The following is a 25185-nucleotide window of genomic DNA, read 5'->3' as shown; positions in this document are numbered from 1 at the left end:
AGGAGGTGCAAAACAAATGGAACTATAATACCAGACAACATGTAAGAAGGATGGAGCATCACTTCAATGAAAGCCTTCGATAGCCATGATGATCTCATGAGAAGGGCAGAGACAGTGACTACATTTAGACTTTGTAAGTCAAACATACATATTCATTATGTTCATAATAGCTGCTAAAGGAAAGAGGTAGAATGGCTCATAGAGAGAAGAGGTGACTAAAGAAAATCTGATTAATCTAACAGAAGGTAGAGAAAGGGGGAAAGAAGCAAAGTTACAGTAAAATAAAGATCACAAAATAAGATGACAGAAAAAAAAATCCAAATATACCTATATTCATTATAAAGAAAATAAGCTCTTCATTTGAAATACAAATTGTCACGGACTTCCCTAGTGGTACAGTGACTAGAACTCCATACTCCTAATGCAGGGGACCTGGCTTCCATTACTGGTCAGGGAACTAGATCCCACAAGCCACAACTAAGAGTTCACATGCCACAACTAAAGATCCCGAGTGCTGCAATGAAGATCAAAGGACCCATGTACCATATCTAAGACCTGGTGCAGCCAAATAAGTAAATATCAAGGAGACATATTATCAGATTATAAAACTATGCAAAAACCCAGCTCTATGCTTTGAAGTTTCATGAGAAATATTAATTCATTGGGGGAATAAACATAGTTTCCTTTTTTCCAATGACTGCCCCATAATTGTGTTATGTCAACCTTTCTTTCCTTACTGGTTATTCAATACAATAACGACACCTTTTTGAGATTCCAAAATGTTTCAAAAACTTTCTGTTGTCAGAAAGTCTCATTCCAGCCTCCAGTCTGAACCATGTTTGAACTCAGTCAGAGCTGGGGCCCCTACTACTCCAGTTCAGGCTAGATCTGTCTGGGGCACTAGTGGCTTGAAGTGAGGAAAGCACATGGTCTGCTCATCAAACCCTTCCTCCTTTCCCTGTCCCGTCTTCCCAGCTTCCGTTATCCACACACTAGGTTGTGTGTGTGCGTGGCAAGTTGCTTCAGTCGTGTGTGATTCTGTGTGACCCCATGGACTGTAGTCCACCAGGTTCCTCTGTCCGTGGAATTCTCCAGGCAAGAATACTGGAGTGGCTTGCCATGCCTTCCACCAGGGGCTCCTCCCAACCCGGGGATCGAACCCAAGTCTCTTACATCTCCTGCATTGACAGGCAGGTTATTTACCACAAGCGCCGCCTGGGAAGCCCACACACTCTAGCTTAGACCTTTGCAAAGCCTCACTTTGGGCCAAGGCATGGAATATTCGGAAGGGAGCTGAAGGAGGACATGGCTGTGTGTGCTAACCCGAGCCCTCCGTCCCCTGGGTACCACCTGGAGGCCACAGGCCTCTGCTGCTACGGCGGTTTCTAAGGAGGCAATAGGTGAGGTTATCTTGGGGCAGGGCTCAGCTTCACCCTGTCTTTTTCTCACACTGAGACTCACTCCCAGAGGGGTAACTAGAAACATTCACCCCTAATTCTTCCCAGGGGTAGGTGCCCATTACTTGGTCTGTGGCCCCGTGGGGATGTGGACGGTGGCAAAGTCCCTGTCCCACCCTGTCTAACCTCTGTGCTCTACAAGAAGGTGAGGAAGCTGCTTGGGTCTTACACTGCACCATCAGGGATGGAGGGGAACTAGAACGGGGTGGGAGTAGCCTCATGTTTTCCTGGTGATGTTTAAAGCCTTTAGAAATTGCTACATTAAAAACTGTCTGCTTCAGCCTTCCAGTTCCACCATGCCCACAGACTTCAGGAAACATGTATCAAATACCCTCCTCTTCTTCCCTGTAATGGAAGAGAGCCCTGAGCCACAATCTGGGGCTCCACAAAAGGGGACCCAGATCTCTCTTACACGGTGGAAGGCGAGGGACGGCCCAGAAACCCCTTCTCTTGTAATCCTTATTTATGCTCGGGGCCGGGTGGGGGCGGGGGGCCCAGGAGGGGCAGTGTCGGTTCGAAAGCGGTGCCTCCTCATAAGCTCTGTAGGTAAGTGACTGTCCCCGTGCCTTCGGGCTGCACGAAATCAAAATGTGGGGTGGTTTAATGCCTTTTGTCCTCAGCTCTGGGCCTTAGTCTCGATTCCCAGACAAGGGTAAAAACACACTTGACATTCTGTGAACAGCATGTGACTAAATACCTAAAGCTTAAGACACAGTATAGTGCACAGTAAAGAACTGGGAAGGAAAAGAGGCACATCACCAAACACTGATCAAAAGAAAGCTGGCATAGCAATACGACTGGATAAAACAGGCTTCAAAGCAAAAACCAGTACTAGAATAAAAAGGTCACTATGTTGTGAAACAGTGGCAGACTTTATTTTTGGGGGCTCCTAAAATCACTGCAGATGGTGACTGCAGCCATGAAATTAAAAGACGCTTACTCCTTGGAAGAAAAGTTATGACCAACCTAGACAGCATATTAAAAAGCAGAACGTTACTTTGCCAACAAAGGTCTATCTAGTCAAGGCTATGGTTTTTCCAGTAGTCATGTATGGATGTGAGAGTTGGACTATAAAGAAAGCTGAGTGCCGAAGAATTGATGCTTTTGAACTGTGATGTTGCAGAAGACTCTTGAGAGTCCCTTGTATTGCAAGGAGATCCAACTAGTCCATCCTAAAGGAGATCAGTCCTGAATAGTCACTGGAAGGACTGATGCTGAAGCTCCAATGCTTTGGCCCCCTGATGTGAAGAACTGACTCATTTGAAAAGACCCTGATGCTGGGAAACATTGAAGGTGGGAGGAGAAGGGGACGACAGAGGATGAGATGGTTGGATGGCATCACCGACTCAATGAACATGAGTTTGAGTAAACTCCAGGAGTTGGTGATGTACAGGGAGGCCTGGTGTGCTGCAGTCCATGGGGTCACAATGAGTCGGACACTATGGAGCGACTGAACCGAACTGATGTGAAAAAAGTAAGGTACAATGTACCTTGGAGAAGGAAATGGCAACCCACTCCAGTACTCTTGCCTGGAGAATCCCATGGACAGAGGAGCCTGGTAGGCTGCAATCCATGAGGTTGCAAAGAGTCGGAAAGGACTGAGCGACTTCACTGACTTCAGTCATTTCATACTTTATCACTGGAGAAGGAAACGGCAACCCACTCCAGTGTTCTTGCCTGGAGAATCCCACGGTCAGAGGAGCCTGGCTGGCCATGGTCCATGGGGTCGCAGAGAGTTGGACATGACTGAAGTGACTAAGCACGCACAATGTTCTTAACAGCATGAACTCAAAATACAAAAAGGAAAGAATGACAGAATGAGGGAAAAATAGGAAAAAAACCACAATGGCGTGTTTCTACATACCTCTTTCTCTGTAATTGATAAAACAGACAAAAATTAGTAAGAATATAGAAAATCTGAAAAACAATTAGATATTTTATGTTCTTTTCAAATATACGTAGAATATTTACAAAAATTGGCTGCAAAGCAAATTATAACAAATTCCAAGTAAGCAATTTTATTCAGATCACTGTTTATAATCACAATGGAATAAAATGAGAAATAAATAATAAAATGATATACAAAATATTTTTTTTAAAGATTAACCACTCATTTAACAAAAAACAGACTTTCCTAGTGGTCCAGTGGCTAAGACTCCAAGCTCCCCATGTAGGGAACTTGAGTTTGATCCCTGGTCAGGGAGCCAGATCCCACATGCCACAGCTAAAAGATCCCCTGTGCTACAGACCGAGACCCCACACAGTCAAATACATAAACATTTTTAAAGAAGAAAAACAAAACACAGTTTGCTGACATTTTACTACTGCCTTACATGTTTGTTTTTTGGAACAATTCCTATTGTAATAAGTTCATAGCAAAAAAAACTTCAACTGATTACACAATATTTACTATTAATGTGTCAAATATATAACTGTTAATCTTGAGGGAGAAAATATAGCGAAAGTTTATACAATTATAGAACTAAGTTCATAGTGAAAAATGTGTGTGTGTTAGTCGCTCAGTTGTGTCCGACTCTTTCCTACCCCATGGACTGTAGCCCGCCAGGCTCCTCTGTCCATGGGATTTCCCAGGCAAGAATACTGGAGTGGGTTGCCATTCCCTTCTCCAGGGAGTCTTCACAACCCGGGGATTGAGCCTAGGTCTCCTGCATCGCAGGCAGATTCTTCATCATCTGAGCCACCAGGAAAGCAGGGAAATGCAAATCAAAAGCACCATCAGATACCACCTCACACCTGTTAGAATGGCTACAATCAAAACAAAACAGAAGATGATTAGTGTTGGTGAGGATGCATAGAAATTGGACCCCTTGTGCACTGTTGCTAGGAAAGTAAAATGGTGCAACAGCTATGGAAAACATTATGGTGGTTCTTCAAAATATTAAAAATGGAACCCATATGATCTAGCAATTCGGCTTTAAGTACATACCTCAAAGAATTGAAAGCTGCGTCTCAAAGAGATATTTATGCAACCATTTTCATAGCAGCATTATTCACAATAACCACAGAGGAATGGATAAGCAAAATATGATCTCCACATACAGTGAAATATCATTCACCCCTAAAACAGAAGAAAACTGTGACATATGCTACAACATGGATAGATCTTTTTTTTTTTAATTTTTGGTCATATGTAGGACCTTAGTCCCTGGAGCAGGGATCAAACACTCGGCCCCTGCATTGGAAGGTGGAGTCTTAACCAGTGGACTATGGGGGATGTCCCCGAGGAGTCTGTGCTTATTTATTTATTTTTGGCCGCACCTGGCTGTTTGTAGGAGCTTAGTTCCCCAACCAGAGATGGAACCTGGACCCACAGCAGCGAAAGCCCGTGTCTCAACCACTGGACCCCCAGAGAATTCCCAACAAGGATGAATCTTGATGGCGGACATTATGTTAAGTAAAATAAGCCAGTCACAAAAAGACAAATAATGTATGATTCTGCTTACATGAGGTACCTAGAATAGTCAGATTCATAGAGACAGAAAGAAGAATGGTAGTTGCCCAGAGCTGGGGCTGGGGAAATGGGGAGTAATTGTTGGATGGGTATGATGTGTTAGTTTTACAAGATAAAAAGAGTTTTGGAGATTGGCTATACAACAGTGTGAATGTACTAAATACTACTGACTTTGAAGTGTACAGTTTAAAATGGTAAAAATGCTAAATTTTATATCATGTGTATTTTACAGGAATTAAAAAAAAAATTTAATTGGGCAAAGATTCTGAATAGACACTGCTCCAAAGAAGACATACAAATGACCAACATGCACATAAAAACTTCATTAGCCATTAAGGAAATGGAAATCTAAACTACAGTTGAGGGGCTTCCCTGGTGGCTCAGCGGTAAAGACTTCGCCTGCCAACGCAGGAGACACAGGTTCCACCCTTGGTCCAGGAAGATCCCACATGCCGTGGAGCAACGATGCCCGAGTGTCACAACTACTGAGCCTGTGCTCTAGAGCCCACGTGCTGCATCTACTGAAGCCTGCCTGCCCTGGAGCTCATGCCCCAAACAAAACAAGAGAAGCCACCGCGATGAGAAGCCTGCGCATGGCAATGAAGAGGAGCCTCCAGTCGGCACAACTAGAGAAAAGTCCAAGCAGCCACAAAGACCCAGAGCAGCTAAAAATAAATAAATAAATAAAATTATTTTTTAAAAAACCACAGTGAGATACCACTCTACACCAGAGATCACTATAATAAGAAAGATAATTAAGTATTGGTGAGGATGTGGAGAAATCGGGACCCTCTTACACTGCTGGTGGGAATATAAAGTGCAGTTTCTTTGGAAAACAATTTAGCAGTTCCTGAAAATATTAAGTAGTTGGTCCAAGTAAGAGTAATCCTAGTCTTGGGTTTATACCCAAGAGAAATAAGAATATCCGTCCATACAAAAATTTGTCCACAAATGTTCACAGCAGCATTTTTGATAACAAAGAGTAGAAACAATCTAAAAGCCTATCAAGTGATGAACTGATAAATGAAATTGGGTCTATCCATACAGCACAGTATTATTTGGCAATAACAAGGAATGATATACTCTCATGCTACAATGTGGATGGACCTTAAAAACATTATGTGAGTATAAAAAGCCAGTAAACATTGACCACATATTACATGATTCTATTTATCTGAAATGTCCACATAGGCAAATCTATAGAGACGGACAGTGGATTAGTTGTTACCCAGGACTGAGTGGGAGTGGTGGGGCAAATGGAGAATGACTGCTATTGGATACAGGGTTTCTTTTTAGAGTGATGAAAATATTCTATACTTGGGCCATGGTGATGGGGGCATAACTCTGTGAACATAATAAACCACCGAATTGCACACTTTACATGAAGGGATTTAATGCTATGTGAATTATATCTCAGTAGAGATGCAACTTATATTAAAGGCTAAAAGAATCAGTTCTAGATTAAAGATCTGTGTACAAGCTAAACTGTAAACAATTTAGAATAAAAAATTGAGACATATCCCTAAGGCATTGGATAGGGAAGAAAACAAAAATAAAAGTACAAACCCTAAAGTTAAAGTACTAAATTTAATTATATTTAAATGTAAACATTTGTGTAACATATATTGCCATGAAAAATGTTAACAGAAAAGACAGGGACTTCCGTGGTGGTCCAGTGGTTAAGACTCCCAGCTCCCAGTGGAGGGTGCCTGGGTTCCATTCCTGCTCAGGAAACTAGATCCCACATGCCACAACTAAAGAGTCAGCATTCCGCAGAAGACCCGGCACAGCCAAAGAAATCTTTTTTAAAAAGAAAGAAGTTTCCTTTCTGAAAAATTTAAAAAGAAAAGACAGGAGACAGACTGGGAAAAGATATTTGCGATGTGCACGACCAACAATGTATTATGCTGGTTATAACGTCTAAAAACAACACCGGCCCAAAGGACGGTGGATAAACTATAAGGTTAAAGCACACAGGTGCAGTGGTATAATTTATGTGAAGCAGGCTGTTGAAACTTAAAGATGTATATTGTAAAATGTAGGGCAACCATTAAAAATGATGTATAACTAATTAGTGACTGATGAAAATAGAATTACTAAGAAAAATACTCAATCCAAAAACAGGCAAAAGAAAAGGAAAAAGTATGACTGAATGCGTGGAACACAGAAAACAACTATGGTGAGTAAGTAGTAAGATGGGAGACTTAAATGCATCACCTTAAGTGTTTGGTGATAGAATTAATATTCAGAATATGTGTTTTTTTTTTTAAAGCCTGTAACCCAATGAGACTTTACAACAGAAATATTGGCAAAGGATATGAAGAGAAAATTCACAGAGGAAGAAACCAAATATCTAGCAAACATGAAAAGATGCTCAACTTCCTTAATAATCAGGGAACTATAAATAAGTAAAATAATGAACTGCCATTCCACACTCATCCTGCTGGCAAAGGTTTAACGTCCATTATCAGGAAGTGTTGGTAAGGATGTGACCCAGGCACTGCTGGTGGGTGTGTCACTGGGCCCCCCTCTCTTTGGTGAGCACTCTGGGGAGTCTGAGGAAGATGAAAGCACTCCTGTCACCAGCACCGAGCGTCTGTGCCTTAGTGTCCCTCCGAGAGCCACTCTGCCTGGTGAGCAAAGAGACATTTACGGGGACTCCCCTGTGGGGAGCGGAAAGTAAACTAGAGTTTATTTATTCAATGAAATACTATACAGTGGTTAAAAGGAATGAGCCAAGCATGCTTGTTTAAGCATGACTCAATCTCAGAAACATAATGATGCATGGAAATAAAGCAAGTTCCAACAGGATATGGACTGACCTACATTATTCAAGTAAAAGTCTTGGATACGGAAACCAGCACCTGCACTGTTTACTGACACATGGTAGGAAAAGTACCTGGGAAGGGAAGGGAAAAGAAGGATTTGGTGGCCCTGGCCTTCAATCCACTGGTTATTTTTCCATTTTGTAAAGAAAGATCTGACGGCCGACTAAGTCTGGTTCTTGTTGTCTCTCAGGGCAAGCCCACCGGCCCTGACCACCCCTTCCCCCACCCCCCACCACCCCGGGGTCCCTTTAGGTAAACAAATAGACTCTACTTTTCTCTCTCCTTCAGTTACTTCGAGTTGGGTCTTCATCGCCTGCCTATCCTTTTCCGTCATTTCCCGCCCTTGCTACCTCGGTAGGTACCTCATAATATACGTGTGTGTGGGGGTGAACCTGTCCAGGAAAGAGGGAGTCGCCAGGTCCACGCTCCCCCCCCCCCCATTCCTCTTGGGATCGCTCTCCCCCACCCTTCGAAAGAGCATTCCTCCAAGGGACCGAAAGAGGCACTTGAGGTAAACAAGTCACGTCCCACCACCCGGCCTCAGTTTCCTCCCGGACGCCGGCGCGGGCCCCCCACCCCCGCCCGCCAGCCCCCCAGGCCCTCTCCGATCCTCCCTCCGCATTCCGTCCTTTCAGGTCGAAAACAAACACCCCGGGCGCGTCTCACACAAAAAAAGCACCCAACCCCCTGGCTCCCCGGGAACCCCGGCTGCACAGAGCCCGGTCACATGAACTCCGGGCTTTTTTTTTTTCCTTTGGTGTGACGGGCTTCTCAGATCCCTTTGTGAGGCGCAGGTTTTTGAAAAGGGAACGACCCGGGTTCTGGGTTTGAGAGGAGCCGGGGGGGACCCGGCGGGAGGAAGGCTGTCGGAGCCAATCAAGCCGCCTCCAGACCCCAGCACGTCGCCTCTCGGCCGCGCGCGGTTATTCCTCCTCCGCTCTCCCGCCTCCGGGTCTCGCCCTAGGGTGGCCGGCGAGGCGAGGACCCCAGGTGAGAGGCCGGAGGGCGGGGGGGCGGCCCACGGGGGTCGGGGAGGCGGGAGGCCCGAGCGGTTCGGCCCGGGCGGCACGACGGGCTGGCCCCGGGGCTCAGGGCGTGTCCGTCGCCGCCCCGGCTGCTCGCTCGACACTGTTCGCTCCTACCGGCTGTAGATGGAGCTGTCTGGGTTCCGGCAGCCTCCGACGAGCCTCGGAGTGTTTCTCTTTAAACGGCCTGAGAGGGACATGCCTCCCAGGATGCAGTTTGTATCAACATGGCAGCTGCTGTGCAGCTCCCCTGCTGAAGAGGCGCCGGGACGGCAGCGCAGCTCGCAGCCCGGGGCCGGGGCCGGAGCCGGGGGGTCGCAGCCGCGGCCGCTGAGGGGCCGCGCGCGCGCGGGCCGGTGCTGAGGGCCGGGGCCCAGCTCGCGGCCGGGGCGCAGCCTGCCGGGGCCACCCGCACCGCCGCGCGCCCCGCTCCGACGCCGCTGCCGGGCTCGGCCGCTCCGTCCCCGCCCGCCCCGAGCAGGCCGGGCCCGACGGCCGCGAGAGCCCGGGCGGGGAAGGCCGGGCCGGGCGGGCGCCGCCTGCGGAGAGGCCGGGGGGTGGGGTGGGGGGGCCGGCCTGCGTGGGGCCGCGCGGCGGCGGCGGCGGCGGCGGCGGCGACTCCGGCTCCGGGCAGGACAGCGCAGGGCCATGGCCGAGGCGGCCCCGGCTCCGGCGAGGGCGGCCCGCGCTCGCACGGACGCGCGGACTCGGGGCCCTGGGGACGGCCTGCGCGTCCCGGGCTCGGCGGCCCGGCCTGGGGTCTCGGTAAGGGACGGAAGCGCCGCGACGTGGGGGCGGGGGTCCGGAGGGCTCGCGCGCCCTTGCTTGGGAAGGCGGGGGGCTCGGGGGGAAGCTACGGGCGGGGAGCCGGGCCGGGGAGCCGGCGGCCGTCCGGGCGCGCCTGCGGGGACGCCCGGGGCCTGGCACGCACGCGGGCCCGGAGGCGGGCGCCGGGGCGGCGCGCCTCGTTCCCTGCGGAGCCGGCGCCGCGTCCGTCGGGGTTGCCGCCGCACGTTTTCCGCAGAGCTCGGCCTCGCCGAGCCTCCCGCGGCCGGAGCGCGGCGCTGACGCGGCTCTCCCCATTTCGCAGAGCGGAGACACTGAGGCACGGACATCTGGCGGCGACCGGCCCTGCCTGCCCCCAAGGTCACGTAGCGAGTCATCCGTGGCTCGGCGCCCGCGTCCGCAGAAATACCTGCCTCCGGGCCGCTGCGGGCCTGGACGGGGAGGAGGGCGGCCCTGGCGGCGGCCTCCTCTGGGGCGGGGGCCTGGGCCGGCGCGCTGGGGCCACGGCCCGTCGGGGTCGGGGGTGGTGATGGCCGGATGGGAGGCCGGGCAGCGCCCAGCCGAGCGTCTCCGGCGTGGGGAGCAGGTGACCCTCGGGCTCGGGCGCCTCGGCCTCCAGCCTCTCTGCGTCCGGAGGCCCGGTCGAACTCTGGGTGTCCGGACGGCTGGGGTCTGGGGAAGCGAGCTACGAAGGGTTTGGGGGTTGGTGTGCCCCTATCAGGGGGCCGTTATTAAAAATCAGTCTCCAGAGCTCCCCGCAGACCTGCTCTTTAAAATGCAGTAGTCGTGCTGGGAGGAGGATTGCTGCATGGGAGGCAGAGCCCTGAGCCTCAGTTTCCTGTTGGGTACAGGAAGGGGTCGGGATATAGGGCTTTCTGAAGAGCCTCAGGTCTTAAAATAATAATAATAATAACAATAAAAGCAACGCTATGAAAAATAAAACAAAATGGTTGTTAAGTGCCTAGGTCTCCAGGACCCTTAAATCGTATGTAATTCTGGGTGAACCACATTGGGTCATAGGAGACAATGGCACGGCTTAATAAGTCAAGATAGGTATGATGAATTTTTCTGGTAATGAATGAATCCTGGAGACCCCGTCCGTTTAGGATACATGGGGTAGGGAGAGTGGGTTAAATCCTATGAAATAAGAACCAGAGGAATTCTCTCCCTGTCCCCCAACAGTTTGAGAACGTAAGCTTATTAATCTTACATATCATATTTACAGCTCCATTCCTCCCTTTGACCATTTCTTTCTGCTTAGCATAATATCAAGCCACAGGTTTACTGGGACTGATGAAAATAGAGCCAGGGGCTTTTATTTGGGGGCGGTGGAGGGGATGCACTTCTGTGGCCCCTCATGGCTCTACAGTGCTCAGAATCTGGAAATGGATAGAGACACTCTAATAATAGAGAGCAAAGAACTGGTATTTTCCTTTGAGCTCTGATTAGACTACTTAGTAAAGATGCCTTGCTCTAATGGCTTTATATACTGTCCTGAAGCTTTTCTTCATTGTTTCCAGTTAAACCCCTGGATCACTCCACAATTTCACTGATAATAGGTTACTAAGTTCCGGGAGACTCACTTGGCCCCTGGGGATTTTCCCTTCTTCCTACTAGTTGTAGGCAAATACCCTAATCCCCCTGTGAGGACAGAGCCATACCTGTACCTATTGTGTTGCATTAGGCTCATCACTTTCCCTGTGTCTGAGATTCCTATCCCAGATGGTCGTCTAGTCGTGCCCTCGTCTGTGAAGAGTTGAGAGGTGGCTTAGTTGTTGATGAGCCTTCAGGGTCAGGGGTCTGTGAGGCCCCTGAGAGTGCTTGCTGAATTTTGGGTATGTGCTCATGTGTGTTTTTGAGGGGAAGAATCCATAGTTTTCATGAGCTTTTTGAAGGGATCCCTGACCCCACCATTAAATCGGAATGTCCATGGGCAGGGCCTTCCCACAGGTCTTTGTTTAATCTCCAAGCCTTCAATTTTAGAGGTAAAAAGGATTCAGAACACACACTGACCAGCTGTCTCAGTTGGTACATGAGGCCCAGAGGCGACCTACAGCATAGGCTGAAGCTCAGGCTTTGCAGCCAGACGGCTTTGTGACCTTGGGCCAGTTCCTTAGCCTCTCCAAACCTCCATGCCTTCCTGTGCTAACTGTGGATAAGAATTCTAATTGTCCCTATTTGTAGGGTTTTGTGAAGAGTAAATTAGATAAATTCTGTAAAACACAGTTCATGGCACATAATAAAGGCCAAATAATTGTCAGCTTTTACCTGACTAATTAGCCCTCACGTCTGGTTCCCTGCAAAACTGTTGGATTGTACTACCTCAGAAACCTTTTGCCTGAACAAGGTCTTAAATCTTCAGTCCTTGTCTTAAAAGCCTGATGCTGTCTCAGTTAAGCTACACATAAATGAATGAATGAACAAATGAAAGGGAGCATTAGAAGGTATAAATAGGTTTAGATGAATCATCTTTGATAGATGATTCAAAGAACTTCATTATTAACTCTATATTTTTTCTACTTTATACTATACAGTCCATGGAATTCTCTAGGCCAGAATACTGGAGTCAGTAGCCTTGCCATTCTCCAGGGGATCTTCCCAACCCAGGGATCGAACCCAGGCCTCCCGCATTGTGGGCGGATTCTTTACCAACTGAGCTATTAGGGAAACCCCCTCATTATTAACTCTAGTAACATTTTGTAGCCTTGTCATTTATACTTTTCATTTAGCAGACATGTGTTGAGCACATACTGTGTTTCAGATTGGACACCAGGGATATGCTAATTTTCAAATGAAGAAAAAAGGAATTTCTGTTACTTTAAAGATAACTTCTATCTAGCACATAATAACTGGCCATTCTGATTCATTGAAAGAAGAGTATGCTTGACCAACATAGATAAAGAAGAAATTCTTTTCAGTTCCAATAAACATATTTTATTGTCTGGATAGATAGATACAGCGTTGGTCACTCAGAAGACCTTGGTTTCACCTCCGTGATGATACAAGCTTTCCTTGAACATGGAGGTAGCAAGGCAGGGAATGGGGAGAGTGTGAATAATTGAAACCCCCTTCGAGTAATTGAAGGAGTCGGTCTTTATTTTGGTTCCAGTCCCCACCAACCATGACACAGGTCACGGAACTGGCTGACTTCAGCTGTTTCCCATCCTGCCAGGCCTCCATTTTTCTTCCTTCCCACCTCATGATCCATCGGGAGGACCCCGACTACCAGGGTCCACCTACTGCTGGAGACCCTCTGCCCTGGGAACCTTGGCTCTGAATTGCCATGCCCACACTTGTGTCAGTGTCTCTCTTTTCTGCATGTCGCAGGAGCCAGCCCGTGTGCCCAGTAGCCCCTTCAGCCTCTCCAACAGGGGCTGGGTCCACAGTGTTTCAAAGGCAAACCTATATTGTATCAACTCGGAGAAATGTTATTAAGTCAACAATTCAGCTTTTATCAAAAGGTCTGGGAAGCTTAAGGTAATTGTGTGTCCTTACTGTTGGACAAAAGAAGGGAAAGAACATGGGCGCCACGACTGCCTGATGATACAAATAGAAGTGGGGCTGGATGTCGAGTTCGCCTTCCAGGTAAGTTCCTTCGTAGAACCGGCCCCACTTTGCTGGCAGTCTTCGGCTAGCCCGGCATTGACAAGATTCTGCTGTATTGCTTTTCAGAGCTTTACTCTATATTTAGTGCTCATTGCTTGAAGAACTCAGTGAGGTAGCAGGTGGGTGAGATATTATGACCCTGTCTAATGGCTGAGGACTCTGAGAACAGAGAAGTCGAATAGCCGGGCCAGGACGACCTAGGCAGCGTTGCTGTAGACAGGGCTGAAAACCGAGTGTTCCAGTTCAAGGCCGTATCCTTTCTTCTCTCCCACACTTCTACTCCTGCGCAGTGTGTGTTGTGGAAAAGAGATGGCTCTATGGAAGCAAAGGTGGCGTTACCATCTTTTATTTGTTGTTAATAGTAGTTGTATCATCCACACGTAAATCAGCGTGAGGGTCTCAAGAAGAGACTCTTGTCTGTGGAATGTATCGTATTTTTACAGAGCCCGAAGCCCCTTTAATGTGGGTGTTTATCTTCGGAATTTATTTGCCTGCTGGAGACTCTTGGCCTTCAACGCTGTCCTTTCTCTCCTTGAACACAGGTCCAGCAGTTGGACATGGAGACCCAACGCTCCTCCCCTCTGTCATTCCCCAACGTCCTGCAGGAAGAAACTCCGCGTCAGGCCCCCGCCGGACTGCCTCGAGAAACTCTGTTCCAATCCCATGTGCTTCCCCCCAAAGAACTCCCATCTTTGTCTCCCGCTGTCTCCCGGCAAGGCTGCCTACCCCAGACTCCCGGCGCCCCCAAGCAAGAGACTTCTGGCCGAATGCCACCCGTGCTCCAGAAGGGACCTTCACTCCTGTATCCTGGCGCTTCCGAGCAAGAGACTCGGATCCAGGGCCCCCTGACTTTCCCAGAAGAGCCCCCATATCCGCCCCCCGCCGCTGCCGAACAAGAGATGTCCCTTCTCTCCCACTCCGCTCACCATCAAGAAGCCCCACTCCACTCCCCCGAAGTTCCTGAGAGAGACCCCCTGACTCTGTCCCCCACTGTGCCCGAGACCGACATGGACCCCCTGCTCCAGAGCCCGGTTTCCCAAAAGGACACCCCCTTCCAGATCTCTTCTACGGCCCAGAAGGACACCCCACTCCCAACGGCGGAGATCACCCGCTTGGCCGTGTGGGCTGCCGTCCAAGCGGTGGAGAGGAAACTGGAGGCCCAAGCCATGCGGCTCCTGACCCTGGAGGGCAGGACTGGCACGAACGAGAAGAAGATTGCCGACTGCGAGAAGACGGCCGTGGAGTTCGCCAACCACCTGGAGAGCAAGTGGGTCGTGCTGGGGACCCTGCTGCAAGAGTATGGGCTGCTGCAGAGGCGGCTGGAGAACATGGAGAACCTGCTGAAGAACAGAAACTTCTGGATCCTGCGGCTGCCCCCGGGCAGCAATGGAGAAGTTCCCAAGGTAACCTTATCCCAGCCAGGGCTTCCCAAGGAGTGACCGGGACTGGAATGTATTTTAGGAATTTAATACCAAAGAAAGGGAAAGCCGTGGGTAAGAAGGAAAACAATCTGATGATGTCTGGTCCCCAGCTCCACTAAGAAAAGGACTCACCCAAACCAAAGAATTCCTCCTGTTGATGAAAAGCATAGGTTATAGAAGCAGAGAGACATCCTAGTGACAGGAGCTGTCAGGGTAGGAGGAAGTTCATTCGTGATGTCTGGGGATAAAAGGCACATTGAAGGCCAAGTGGCTGAGCTGTGGACAAGTGTGGACCGGTGTGGTTTCCCATCAGGGTGGAGGGAGTACTCTGTGAAATGTTACAGGGCCCTGTCGCATGCAACATTTGTATCAGTTAATTTATAAGTCATGTTAATGCCAGTAAAAATGTGATTTTCAGAGACGTTCTTAAACACCAGAGGACAGTTAGGTCTTAATGTTGTTTCCCAGAGGAGAGTACTTGAACATGGACTGGTTTTCTTTCTGGTTTTTTTTTTTTTTTTTTTTAACGCTCCTGCCCCTTCCCACAGCCTCACGGCGGGGCCAGAGTGGGGACGGGGACGACACGTGGACTGTGTTGTCTAGGCCAGCGCTTTGCAGGTCGTGTTATGTACATGAATCACCTGGAAGTGTGTGTCTTAGTCACTCAGTCGTGTCCAGCTCTTTACCACCCCATGGACTGTGGCCTGCTGGGCCTCCCCTGTCCTTGGGATTCTCCAGGCAAGAATACTGGTGTGGGTTGCCATTCCCTTCTCCAGGGGATCTTCCCAAGCCAGGGATTGAACCCAGGTCTCCTGCATTGCAGGCAGATTCTTCGCCATCTGAGCCACCAGGGTAAGTGGCTGAATCACCTGGGGATCTTACTAGATGCCGAGTCTGAATCAGTGGGCCTGGAATGGGGCCGAGAGTCTGCATTTCCAGCATGTTCTCTGGTAGTGCCATTGCTGCTGGTCTGCAGACCACACTTTACAGCAGCAAAGATTGTCCTGTTAGAGGAGAAGAGGACCAGACACCCTGGGGCGCTGACTCTCTCGGGCCAGGACAGTGGCTGAAAGCCTCCTGATTTCTAGAGAGGTCCCTGGTGAAAACTCATAGCTGGGCCTTTTCTGCTCTAGGCCTGAGAGTTTTGACCCAGGCCCGGGGGGCTGGAGGCGTTCTCGGCTTTGGGATCCGGCAGCCCAGGCCCTGCAATGCCTTCCGGTGGGTCCACACTAAGCTTGTTGTGTGGTTTCAGGTTCCTGTGACGTTCGATGACGTGGCCGTCCATTTCTCGGAGCAGGAGTGGGGGAACCTGTCCGAGTGGCAGAAGGAGCTGTACAAGAATGTGATGCGTGGCAACTACGAGTCTCTGGTTTCCATGGGTAAGAAGACGGCTGTCTGCCTGCAGCTTCCTGCCGGCCTGCTGGGGGCTCGTTAGGAACCTTTGGGGCCTCTGAATGCCCAGAAATCATTTTCAAGAGCACAACCAACAAGAACAGGCACCCATATACCCACATACACCAGTGCAGCACAGATCAGAACAGTTTGTAAACAGAGACACCACTTTATGGAGAAGCCACAGGGGTCAGGGGGACAAACTTAGACATCAGTGGTGTGTATATATATGTATATAAAACTTAAAATTAGTTTGTCCAGCAGACCCTTACTGCACAAAGTGTGAGGTGCCTTGTGAGAACGGCATTTAATCAGCACACCTTTTCCATGCGGGAGTTAGGACAGGTGTCAGCCCTGAACACTGCCATTGATTGAGAGCTTTCGTCCGCCTTGTGCAGAGATGAGGTGTAACCCGGGGGTTAAAGGAACATCCTAGGTCCCCACCGGGAGGTCACAAGTTCACCGAGATCTCTCCTCCCCCCAAATATGTGTATTCTTGTTATCTTTGTTAATGAGAGTATTTGAGGATAAAGACTTAGGAAGATAAGCTTTAGTATTATATGTATCCTTTTCTCTGATGTGGGGAACTAGTCAGGTACACACACACAAAATTAGAAAAACATTAAATATGCTGTTGCATAGAAAATTTGATCCTTGCTAGAACTGTTACTTTTATCCATCTATACCTCTCCATGGGATACCTTTTTATTTTTTTTCTCTTTTCTTTTTAAAGTATATGCATAATTGCGCGAATGCAACAATTTAGGTTTGTATAATAACTAGCAGGCCCCACCCTCGAGTCAGTGCTGCTCCCCCGAGGGAAGCACCGTGGACCCTGGGGCCTATATTGTTTCTCATCATTTTGTGCACTAGTGCACGTGTGGTTTGTGGTTTGCACAAATGGGATCCCTCATTTATTTTACCAACGGTAGCCAGGGACAGCTCCTGTGTCAGCCCACAGGCCCGCTGAAGGGCAGTGCAGTGTTCCTGGTGGACCGTTGTGCTGTTGATATTGAACTATTGATGAGCGGCCGCCTGAGTCTGTCTGCTCGCTGCTGCAGAGGGTTGCAGTCAGGATCTCTCTGTGTTTGTGCACTTCCGCGAGTATTTCAACAGGACGGATTCCAGGAGGTGGGTTTGCCAAGGAAAGAGGGTGCTTGTGTTCAGTGTCAAGGGCCCTTCCGTGGGCTGTCACCAGGGCTGTATGTGTTCGCATAGCAGTGTGACAGCGCCATCTCCACACCCTTACCCAAACCGAGGTTCTTCTTTTGTAAAGATTTGTCTTTTCTGACGGACAAAAAATGATACTGACTTGTATCTATGTGGAAACTTGTGCATCTTTTTATATGTTTGTGAATTACCTATTCCTACCTTTGATATTTTTATTTCAGTAACCATAGAGACTATATATATATATATATACACACACACACACACATATATATATATTTATAATTGTGGACGTTAACCCTTGGCCTTATATTTTACAAATGTATGTGAAATACTATTTTCTTCAAGTTTCATCATCTTTTGACTTTATTTCCAAAGAACTTTTTGTAATGTAAAAAAACCTATCAGTGTTTTGTTTCATGACCTCTAGATTTTATTACGGAGAAGGCAATGGCACCCCACTCCAGTACTCTTGCCTGGAAAATCCCAGGGACGGCGGAGCCTGGTGGGCTGCCGTCTGGGGTCGCACAGAGTCGGACACGACTGAAGTGACTTAGCAGCAGTAGCAGCAGCAGATTTTATTAAGATTTAGTTTTTTCATTTATAAAATTTTAAGTATCTTCTGCCTTTGTCATGAAAATCTTAGCAGGCATTGGCCACCTGTGAGCCACAGATGACCGAGGGCCAGTTTCCATCAGTTAGCAAGTACGCCCCATTGCTGGTCCCTCCTGGAGGACCTGAGATGGGTTCAACACACACACACGTGCGTGCACATGTGCACACTCAGCATGCCCTGAGGAGAAAGGCTGAAAACCTGGCCCTTCTCTTTCAGCATTGCCAGCTTCAAGTAGGGCAGCTGCACCTGGTGTCACACGCACACAGGTGACAGTTTTGTAGCATCCAGTGCGACCTCACCCCATAGAATATCTTCTTTTCTTCCTCCTGCCCAGACTATGCAATTTCCAAACCGGACCTCATGTCACAGATGGAACGAGGGGAGAGGCCGGCCATGCAGGAGCAGGAGGACTCTGAGGAGGGCGAGACGCCTGCCGATCCCAGTGCCGGTGAGTGGCTGCAGGCGACCGAGGCCTTGGTGCCCGGGAGGCCCGGCGTGGGATGTGTGGCCCACAGGAGACCCCGGCGGGCTGTGTCAGCAGGCCAGTGCAGGAGGGCGGCCCAGAGGCCCTGGGGCCTCCGGGTCTCCAGTGGCCCCGGTGGCAGAACTAGGAACACCGTGGTCTCGGGGAGCTTTTGACCTCACCGAGCGTCACCTCACTCTCTGCGGGAAACAAAACCAGAACTGACAGAAAGGCGTTCCCTTGTCAGGATGCTGACGCTGGTGCAGCCTCGAGCTCCCCAGAGAAGGGCCACGTCCCTGGGCCTGCGGCCGGTGAGTGGAGGGACTTGACCTGAAACGTCCTCCAGTGTGCGGGCGGGGTCCAGACGAGGCGGCGAGGTGGCAGCGGCAGGGAGGTGCAGGCAGGGCCGCCGTGGGCTCGGGAGCAGACCCAGCGTTGGGCTGCCCACCCTGGAACCCCGGCCTTGCTGCATCCTAGCCGTGTGGTTTTAGTTTCTTAGCCTTTTGGAGGCCTGCTTTCTCATCTGTGAAACAGGACGGGTGCTGAGAGCCAGGGCTTGGCGTGCTGACCCGCAGGGGCCAGCGGCCTGGGACACCAGGCACTGTCTGTCTGCATGGGGAGCGGTTCCTTACACAGAGGTCACTCAGAAGCCCCCACACTGGCACTGCGGTGTTCTCGGGGTACAGGTGGTTTCGGAGCCCCTTCTTCGGCATAGCTCTTGGGCTTGCGTCACTCACCCGAAGGTCTTCTGTTGGGGCAGTCCTTGTCCTTTGTAGCCAAACGTCATTGGTGATCCTGTCTTTTGCAAAAGGAGGATAATCTGGCTGAAGTGCCCACTGGAGTCAAAAGCCAGGTCTTGTATGAAAGAATGTCATTGGCTCTGGGACCAGGAGGAGGTTGCCACGTGGAGTAAGAGTGGAAGTAACTTCAGGAAGAGGCAGGACCCCGAGGAAAAATAAATGCTGGTGTGTTTCAGAGAAACCCTAAAGCATCAATACTTTCTAGAGATTTGCCTAGAGATTTAAATGGAGGGAAGGGGCTGGTCCTGAGTTCATGCTGGCAGGCAGAAAGATGGATTTAAAAGTAGATGAGGTGAGAGAGGGGGTTGGGGACAGGGTGTGACAATTGTTTGGAGGAAAATAAGTCTAGATATCAAAGGTTTGAGTGGCCGCATCCAAAACCAGTGTCACTGCGAATGGAGAGATGCAAAAGAGGAGAAATCAGAAAGAGGGCTTGGGAGGCAGAAAACGAGAGGGGAGAGGCGGTCTGTGGTAAAGATCCTAGAACCCCGCTGATGCCTCCGTGGGGTTTTGTAGTCCGGGTGCTGCCTTTCTAGCATCTTCTTAGAAGTGCTGGGATGGGAACATGGACCCTCTGCGCTGTCTGCCTGTTCACACCCTCATCACAGGTGGGCCTCCCACCGAGTGGGGCCAGAATCAAGAGCAAATAACCTCAACCGGCTCGGCGCCAGGCGGGGTTGGTTCTGGCACAAGTGCGTCCGAGCCGGAGCGTCTGTGGGCAGCGGTGGCCTCACAGAGGCTGCCTTGTGCGGCTGGAATGTGCCATTTGTTCCACTAACCGTCTTCAGCCACCAGGAGCCCGACTGGAGCGGAGAACAGGAGCAGAACGGGAAGCACTGCCCACAGGGCACCCCTGTGTGCGGGGCTCTGGCCTCGGGGCTGCAGGCTTGTCCTATGAGTTCAGTTGTCAGAACTCCAGACATGCCAGCGGCCACCTCTTAGTCGTGTGTCCTCTCCCTCGGAAGGGCGGCCACAAGGCCAGCCCTGGGCCAGCCCTGAAAGTGTGATACCCAGGGGGAAACAGCTGGAAGACTGAGAACTTTCATGGTTCTAAATACACCGAACATCCACCATTTTATGAATTGGTTGAGTAAATGCAGTCCATAAACTGTCATTTATGGTTCGGGTTCCTAAGGGCAAGGAGGCCTGAAGGTGACTCAGATATTGGCCCTCCTCAAATTCCCCTGAGCCGGGGCTCCTGTTCACAGCCCCGTAGGGGTGAATGGGGCCGGGGGGCCAGAGACCACTGTCACCCGACAGATTAGCAGAGTGAAGCAGACACACCAGAAGCCATGGCTGAAATCCAGGTTCTCATATATAGTATGTAGCTTCAGTCTTTTACAAAGCAATTTGATAGTTTTTGGACTTAAAATATGTTTTAAATATTTAAAATATTCATTTACTTAACCTGATAATATCCTTCCTAAGAGTCTGTAGCCTAGAAAAATATCCCAAAGTATGGATTAAGATGTACAGATATCAGGGGACTTCCATGGCAGTCCAGTGGTTAAGACTTTGCCTTCTGATGCAGGGAGTGTGGGTTTGATCCCTTAGCTGGGGAGCTAAGATTCCCACATGCCTCACAACCAAAAACCAAGACCTAAAAGAGAAGCAGTATTGTAACAAATTCAATGAAGACTTTTAAAATAGTCCACATCAAAAAAGTCTTTTAAAAATAAGGACATACAAATATTATATTACACCACGATAGATTGTCATACAGCTACTGAAATCATATGTGAAGCATTTTTGCACCGTATTTTCACTTGTCTGTTTATTATTTAGTTCATTCAATACTTTTTGTACCAGGTACTATGTCAAGAGAATGGTGTTAACAACCTAAACACCCCATGTATATAAAAATACAGTCGGCCACTATGGCAGTGCCATGCAGATAGGTTCCAGGGCTCTGGGACACACAATGGCAAAGGCCTTACTGAGCCTGGGTGGTTGGCAGAAGCGTCGGAGGAGGTGGGATTTTTAGTGGAAACACAAGTGGGAGTTCCTGGAGGAGAACTCCTCAAGGGGAATGAGGACCGGAAGCCAGGAGGCTCTCTCCATAGGCTGGGTAGGACCTGGCCTAAGCCAGGGACACACGTCAATGTCTGTGAAGTGTGGCTGGTGGATGTTGAATACGAGGAGAGAGGGTCCTGAGGATGACTCCCAGGTCATGACACGAGTGAGGGGGTAGGACAATGGGAGGCTCCAACCCGGAGAAAAGACAGGAACACGTTAGGTGTGAGATCTCAGGACATGTCCAGGAGCTGGCGCTGAGTGACGGAGACTGGAGCTCCCAGCAGAGACCTGAGCTAGAGATGGACCTGGGGCCCTCGGTCGTGTGGACGGGATCATCTTTCCCAGCCTGGATGGGGGAAGAGGAGGAGCACAGGCTGTGCCCCCGGAGCCCTGACTTTCAGAGCAGATTTGGAATATAGTGGTCCGGGTGGGGCCCAGGTGTTAGTATTTTTTAAAAAGCTTCCAGGGTGATTCTCATGTGCAGCCCAAGGTGGAAAACCACTGTTGTAGGGTTTGGGAAAAGAAGAAGAAACCAGAGGAATCACAGGAAATAGGAGGAGTGGCCAGAAAGGCAGTAAGAAATTAAGGATAGTGCGTTGACATTCAAGAGAAGAGTGTTTCCCCGGGGAGGGAGCAGGGTGAACAGTGTTGATGCTGCATCGTGGTTTAGTAAGGCAAAGACTTCCTTCCTTACTTACTTATGAGCTTCCCTGATAGCTCACTCAGTAAAGAATCTGCTACCCACTCCAGTATTCCTGGGCTTCCCTTGTGGCTCAGCTGGTAAAGAATCCACCTGCAGTGCAGGAGACCTGGGTTTGATCCCTGGGTTGGGAAGATCCCCTGGAGAAGAGAAAGGCTACCCACTCCAGTATTCTGGCCTAGAGAATTCCATGGACTGTATAGGCCGTGGGGTCGCAAAGTTGGATGTGACTGAGCGACTTTCACTTTCAAGGCAAAGACTGCCAAGTGTCCGCTGGATTTGCACGTTAGCAACATCAGTGGTCTTAGCAAGAGAAGCACTGGTGGTGTGGCCAGGGTGGAGGCCTGTAGAGTGGGCTGAAGACTGGACAGATGATGAGGAAGTGGAGGTTATCCCAGTGTAGCTGGGAGTGCAGAGCAGAAATGTTGGCGGGATGGGTGGGGTAAGGAGCCTCGTTTACTTAAGATGGGGATTGCCCAAGCCTGTTTGAAGCCAGTTGATATGAGAAGTGAATATAGAAGTGGATAATGTAGGGAATTCCCTGGCAGTCCAGTGGTTAGGACTCTGTGCTTTCACAGCTGAGGGTCTGGGTTCGATCCCTGCTGGGGGAACCAAGATCCCAGCAGCCGGGCAGCATGGCTCAAAGAAAAAGAAGTGGATAAAGAACATGCAGTAGGATGTCAACAACGTCCACAAAAGATAGGGGAAAAACTGGGTGGAAATATAAACCAAGTCATAGTTCACTATGCTTTCTAGAATTTTCTCAAGTGAGCGTATATTATTTCTTATTCACTAAGAATAATTTTAAAAAACACATGAAGAAAAACTCCGAGTTAAAGGTGGCAGATTGAACATGTGCTTACTCCCACCTGCCCCCCTCCTCCTAAAACAAGAGTGAAGGGACTTTTAAAAGGAATGGACGAGGAGACGGCAGCAGCTGAGTTTTGGAAGGCTGAGAGCAGATGGCTGAGCGGTCACTGATTTAGAAAGCTGAATCCAAAACTGGTGTCAAGGAAGCTAGGAAGAAACCCAATCTGCAGTCCACCCCAACCCTGCTCAAGACCCGGCAACTAGCAGCACCGGAGATACCAGGTAGCTTTGGAAATGGGAGTAAAGGTGAGGCTAAAAACAGAGCACTAGTCAAACATCTTAAGAGGCCATTAAACACTGCCACTTCCCTCCATGGCCTCACCCAACCCTGGTGGGTGACCAAGGCTTATTCGCTGAAGATGGAGAACAAAAGCGTCTCTGAACGTGAACCCCAGGCACAATTGAGAGGATGGATACCGTGTTGAAAACAAGAGAATGAGTGAAGCTTACAGACAGATCTTGCGATCTCCAGCTTTCTTCCCTAACCTGACTCCCAAAATTCTGCTCATATCCAAGTTTAACCCTCAGGGCAGGGTACTGTGAAACTCTTTCATCTGGAGACTCTCAGGGCCAGCCCAAAAGTTTTCCCAGTGAAATGACCTAGCCAAACCATCCTGCTGGGAAACCATGCCCTATCTGGATGGACCAGACTTCCAATTCACTTTTGAGTACTCGACTTTTAATATATAAATGGATGAACGAGAACCAAACTTTTTTCTTGGGCTCCAAAATCACTGCGGATGATGACTGCAGCCATGAAATTAAAAGATGCTTGCTCCTTGGAAGAAAAGCTGTGACCAACCTAGACAGCATATTAAAAAGCAGAGACACAAACTGGAGCCCATTATACAGAGTGAAGTAAGCCGGAAAGAAAAACACCAATACAGTATACTAATGCATATATATGGAATTTGAAAGATGGTAATGATAACCCTATATGTGAGACAGAATAAGAGACACAGATGCATAGAACAGTCTTAAGGACTCTGAGGGAGAAGGTGAGGGTGGGACGTTCTGGGACAAGAGCACTGACACATGTATATTATCATATGTGAAACAGAACACCATTCCATGTTCGATGCATGAGACAAATGCTCAGGGCTGGGGCAATGGGATGACCCAGAGGGATGGGATGGGGAGGGAGGTGGGAGGGGGGTTCAGAATGGGGAACACATGTAAACCCATGGCTGATTCAAGTCAATGTATGGCAAAAACCACTACAATATTGTAAAGTAATTAGCCCCCAACTGAAATAAATAAATTAAAAAAAAAAAAAAAAGGCCTGAACACACAAAAAAATAAATAAATAAAAAGCAGAGACATTACTTTGCCACTAAAGATCCATCTAGTCAAAGCTATGGTTTTTCCAGTAGTCATTGCTGCTGCTGCTAAGTCACTTCAGTTGTGTCCGACTCTGTGTGACCCCATAGATGGCAGCCCACCAGGCTCCTCCGTCCCTGGGATTCTCCAAGCAAGAATACTGGAGAGTTGGACTATAAAGAAAGCTGAGGGCTGAAGAACTGATGCTTTTCAACTGGGGTGTTGGAGAAGACTCTTTGAGAGTCCCTTGGACTGCAAGGAGATCCAACCAGTCCATCCTAAAGGAAATCAGTCCTGAATATTCATTGGAAGTACTGATTCTGAAGCTGAAACTCCAATACTTTGGCCACCTGATGGGAAGAGCCAACTCATTGGAAAAGACCCTGATGCTGGGAAAGATTGAAGGCAAGAGGAGAAGGGGATGACAGAGGGTGAGATGCTTGGATGGCATCACCAACTCTGTGGACATGAGTTTGAGCAAGCTATGGGAGTTGGTGATGGACAGGGGAGCCTGGCTTGCTGCAGTCCGTGGGGTCACAAAGAGTCGGACACAACTGAGTGATTGAACTGAACTGAACTGAGCAGTGCTTAATAAAATTGAGTATATGACCCAGGAAAATAGAACAAAACAACAGAAAAGAAAATAGAGAATAAGAAAATCAAAAGATGGAAGTTCACCATCCAGATAATAGAAGAATCAGAAAAAAGAATGGCAGATTTTCAGGGAGGAGAGAATTAGTGATGAAAGATCTCAGGAAAAATTCCCAGCACTTAAAGACACAGCTGTCCAGGTTGAAGAGCCACCAACTGTCCAGAACAACGGGTAAAAATTGATGTCGCCTTAAATACTTGAGCTGAGGACCCAGGAGATCTGATAAACTTGCGGGGGAAAATCCAGGTTCATACAAAGGAACGAGAGTTAGAATGGCTTTGGACGTTTCAGCAGTGTTGGAAACCGCAAGACAGCAGAGCAGTGCCTTTAAAGTTCTTTACATTATAAAATTGGAAAGTATTCTCCAACATTCTTGAATTTGATATCTAACCGGAACCATCTGATTAGATATGAGAATGAAATGAAGATATTGAGATGTTCAAGGTCTGCCACACTCCCTTCCTCAAGCTGGGGCACATACTTTGCTGAGTGAGGAAGTAAACCAAGGAAGAGGTGTAAGGAGCTCCAACACAAGACAAGTGAAGGAATCCCTGGGGTGTGCAAAAGGGGATCCCCAAAAGACATTGTGGA

The 25185-nt window shown here is 49.0% G+C and overlaps 1 protein-coding gene across 6 annotated transcripts in view; it reads left to right on the top strand.

The window, feature by feature from the left end:
- The first annotated feature begins 8128 nt into the window (after positions 1-8128).
- Positions 8129-25185, top strand: part of ZNF777 (zinc finger protein 777) — a 28632-nt gene continuing 11575 nt past the window's right edge. For 2 of the 6 annotated variants that reach the window (XM_081537229.1, XM_081537226.1), the window contains exons 1-4: positions 8300-8747; positions 13717-14577; positions 15848-15974; positions 18108-18221. In XM_081537229.1, coding sequence (XP_081393355.1) covers positions 13732-14577; positions 15848-15974; positions 18108-18221 — 1087 coding nt within the window. In that variant the 5' untranslated portion in view covers positions 8300-8747; positions 13717-13731. Of the gene's footprint in view, positions 8269-8299; positions 8748-8916; positions 9548-13716; positions 14578-15847; positions 15975-18107; positions 18222-25185 lie in introns of those variants that run through there. The other 4 variants (XM_081537228.1, XM_081537227.1, XM_081537225.1 and 1 more) reach the window with 4 other exon arrangements.

Source organism: Giraffa tippelskirchi, chromosome 10 (assembly GCF_054371585.1).
Source record: "Giraffa tippelskirchi isolate mGirTip1 chromosome 10, T2T-mGirTip1v1.2.pri, whole genome shotgun sequence".
In the NCBI taxonomy this organism is placed as follows: domain Eukaryota; kingdom Metazoa; phylum Chordata; class Mammalia; order Artiodactyla; family Giraffidae; genus Giraffa; species Giraffa tippelskirchi.
The sequence above is the reverse complement of the archived record's forward strand: the minus strand, read 5'-3'. Positions and strand labels throughout refer to the sequence as shown.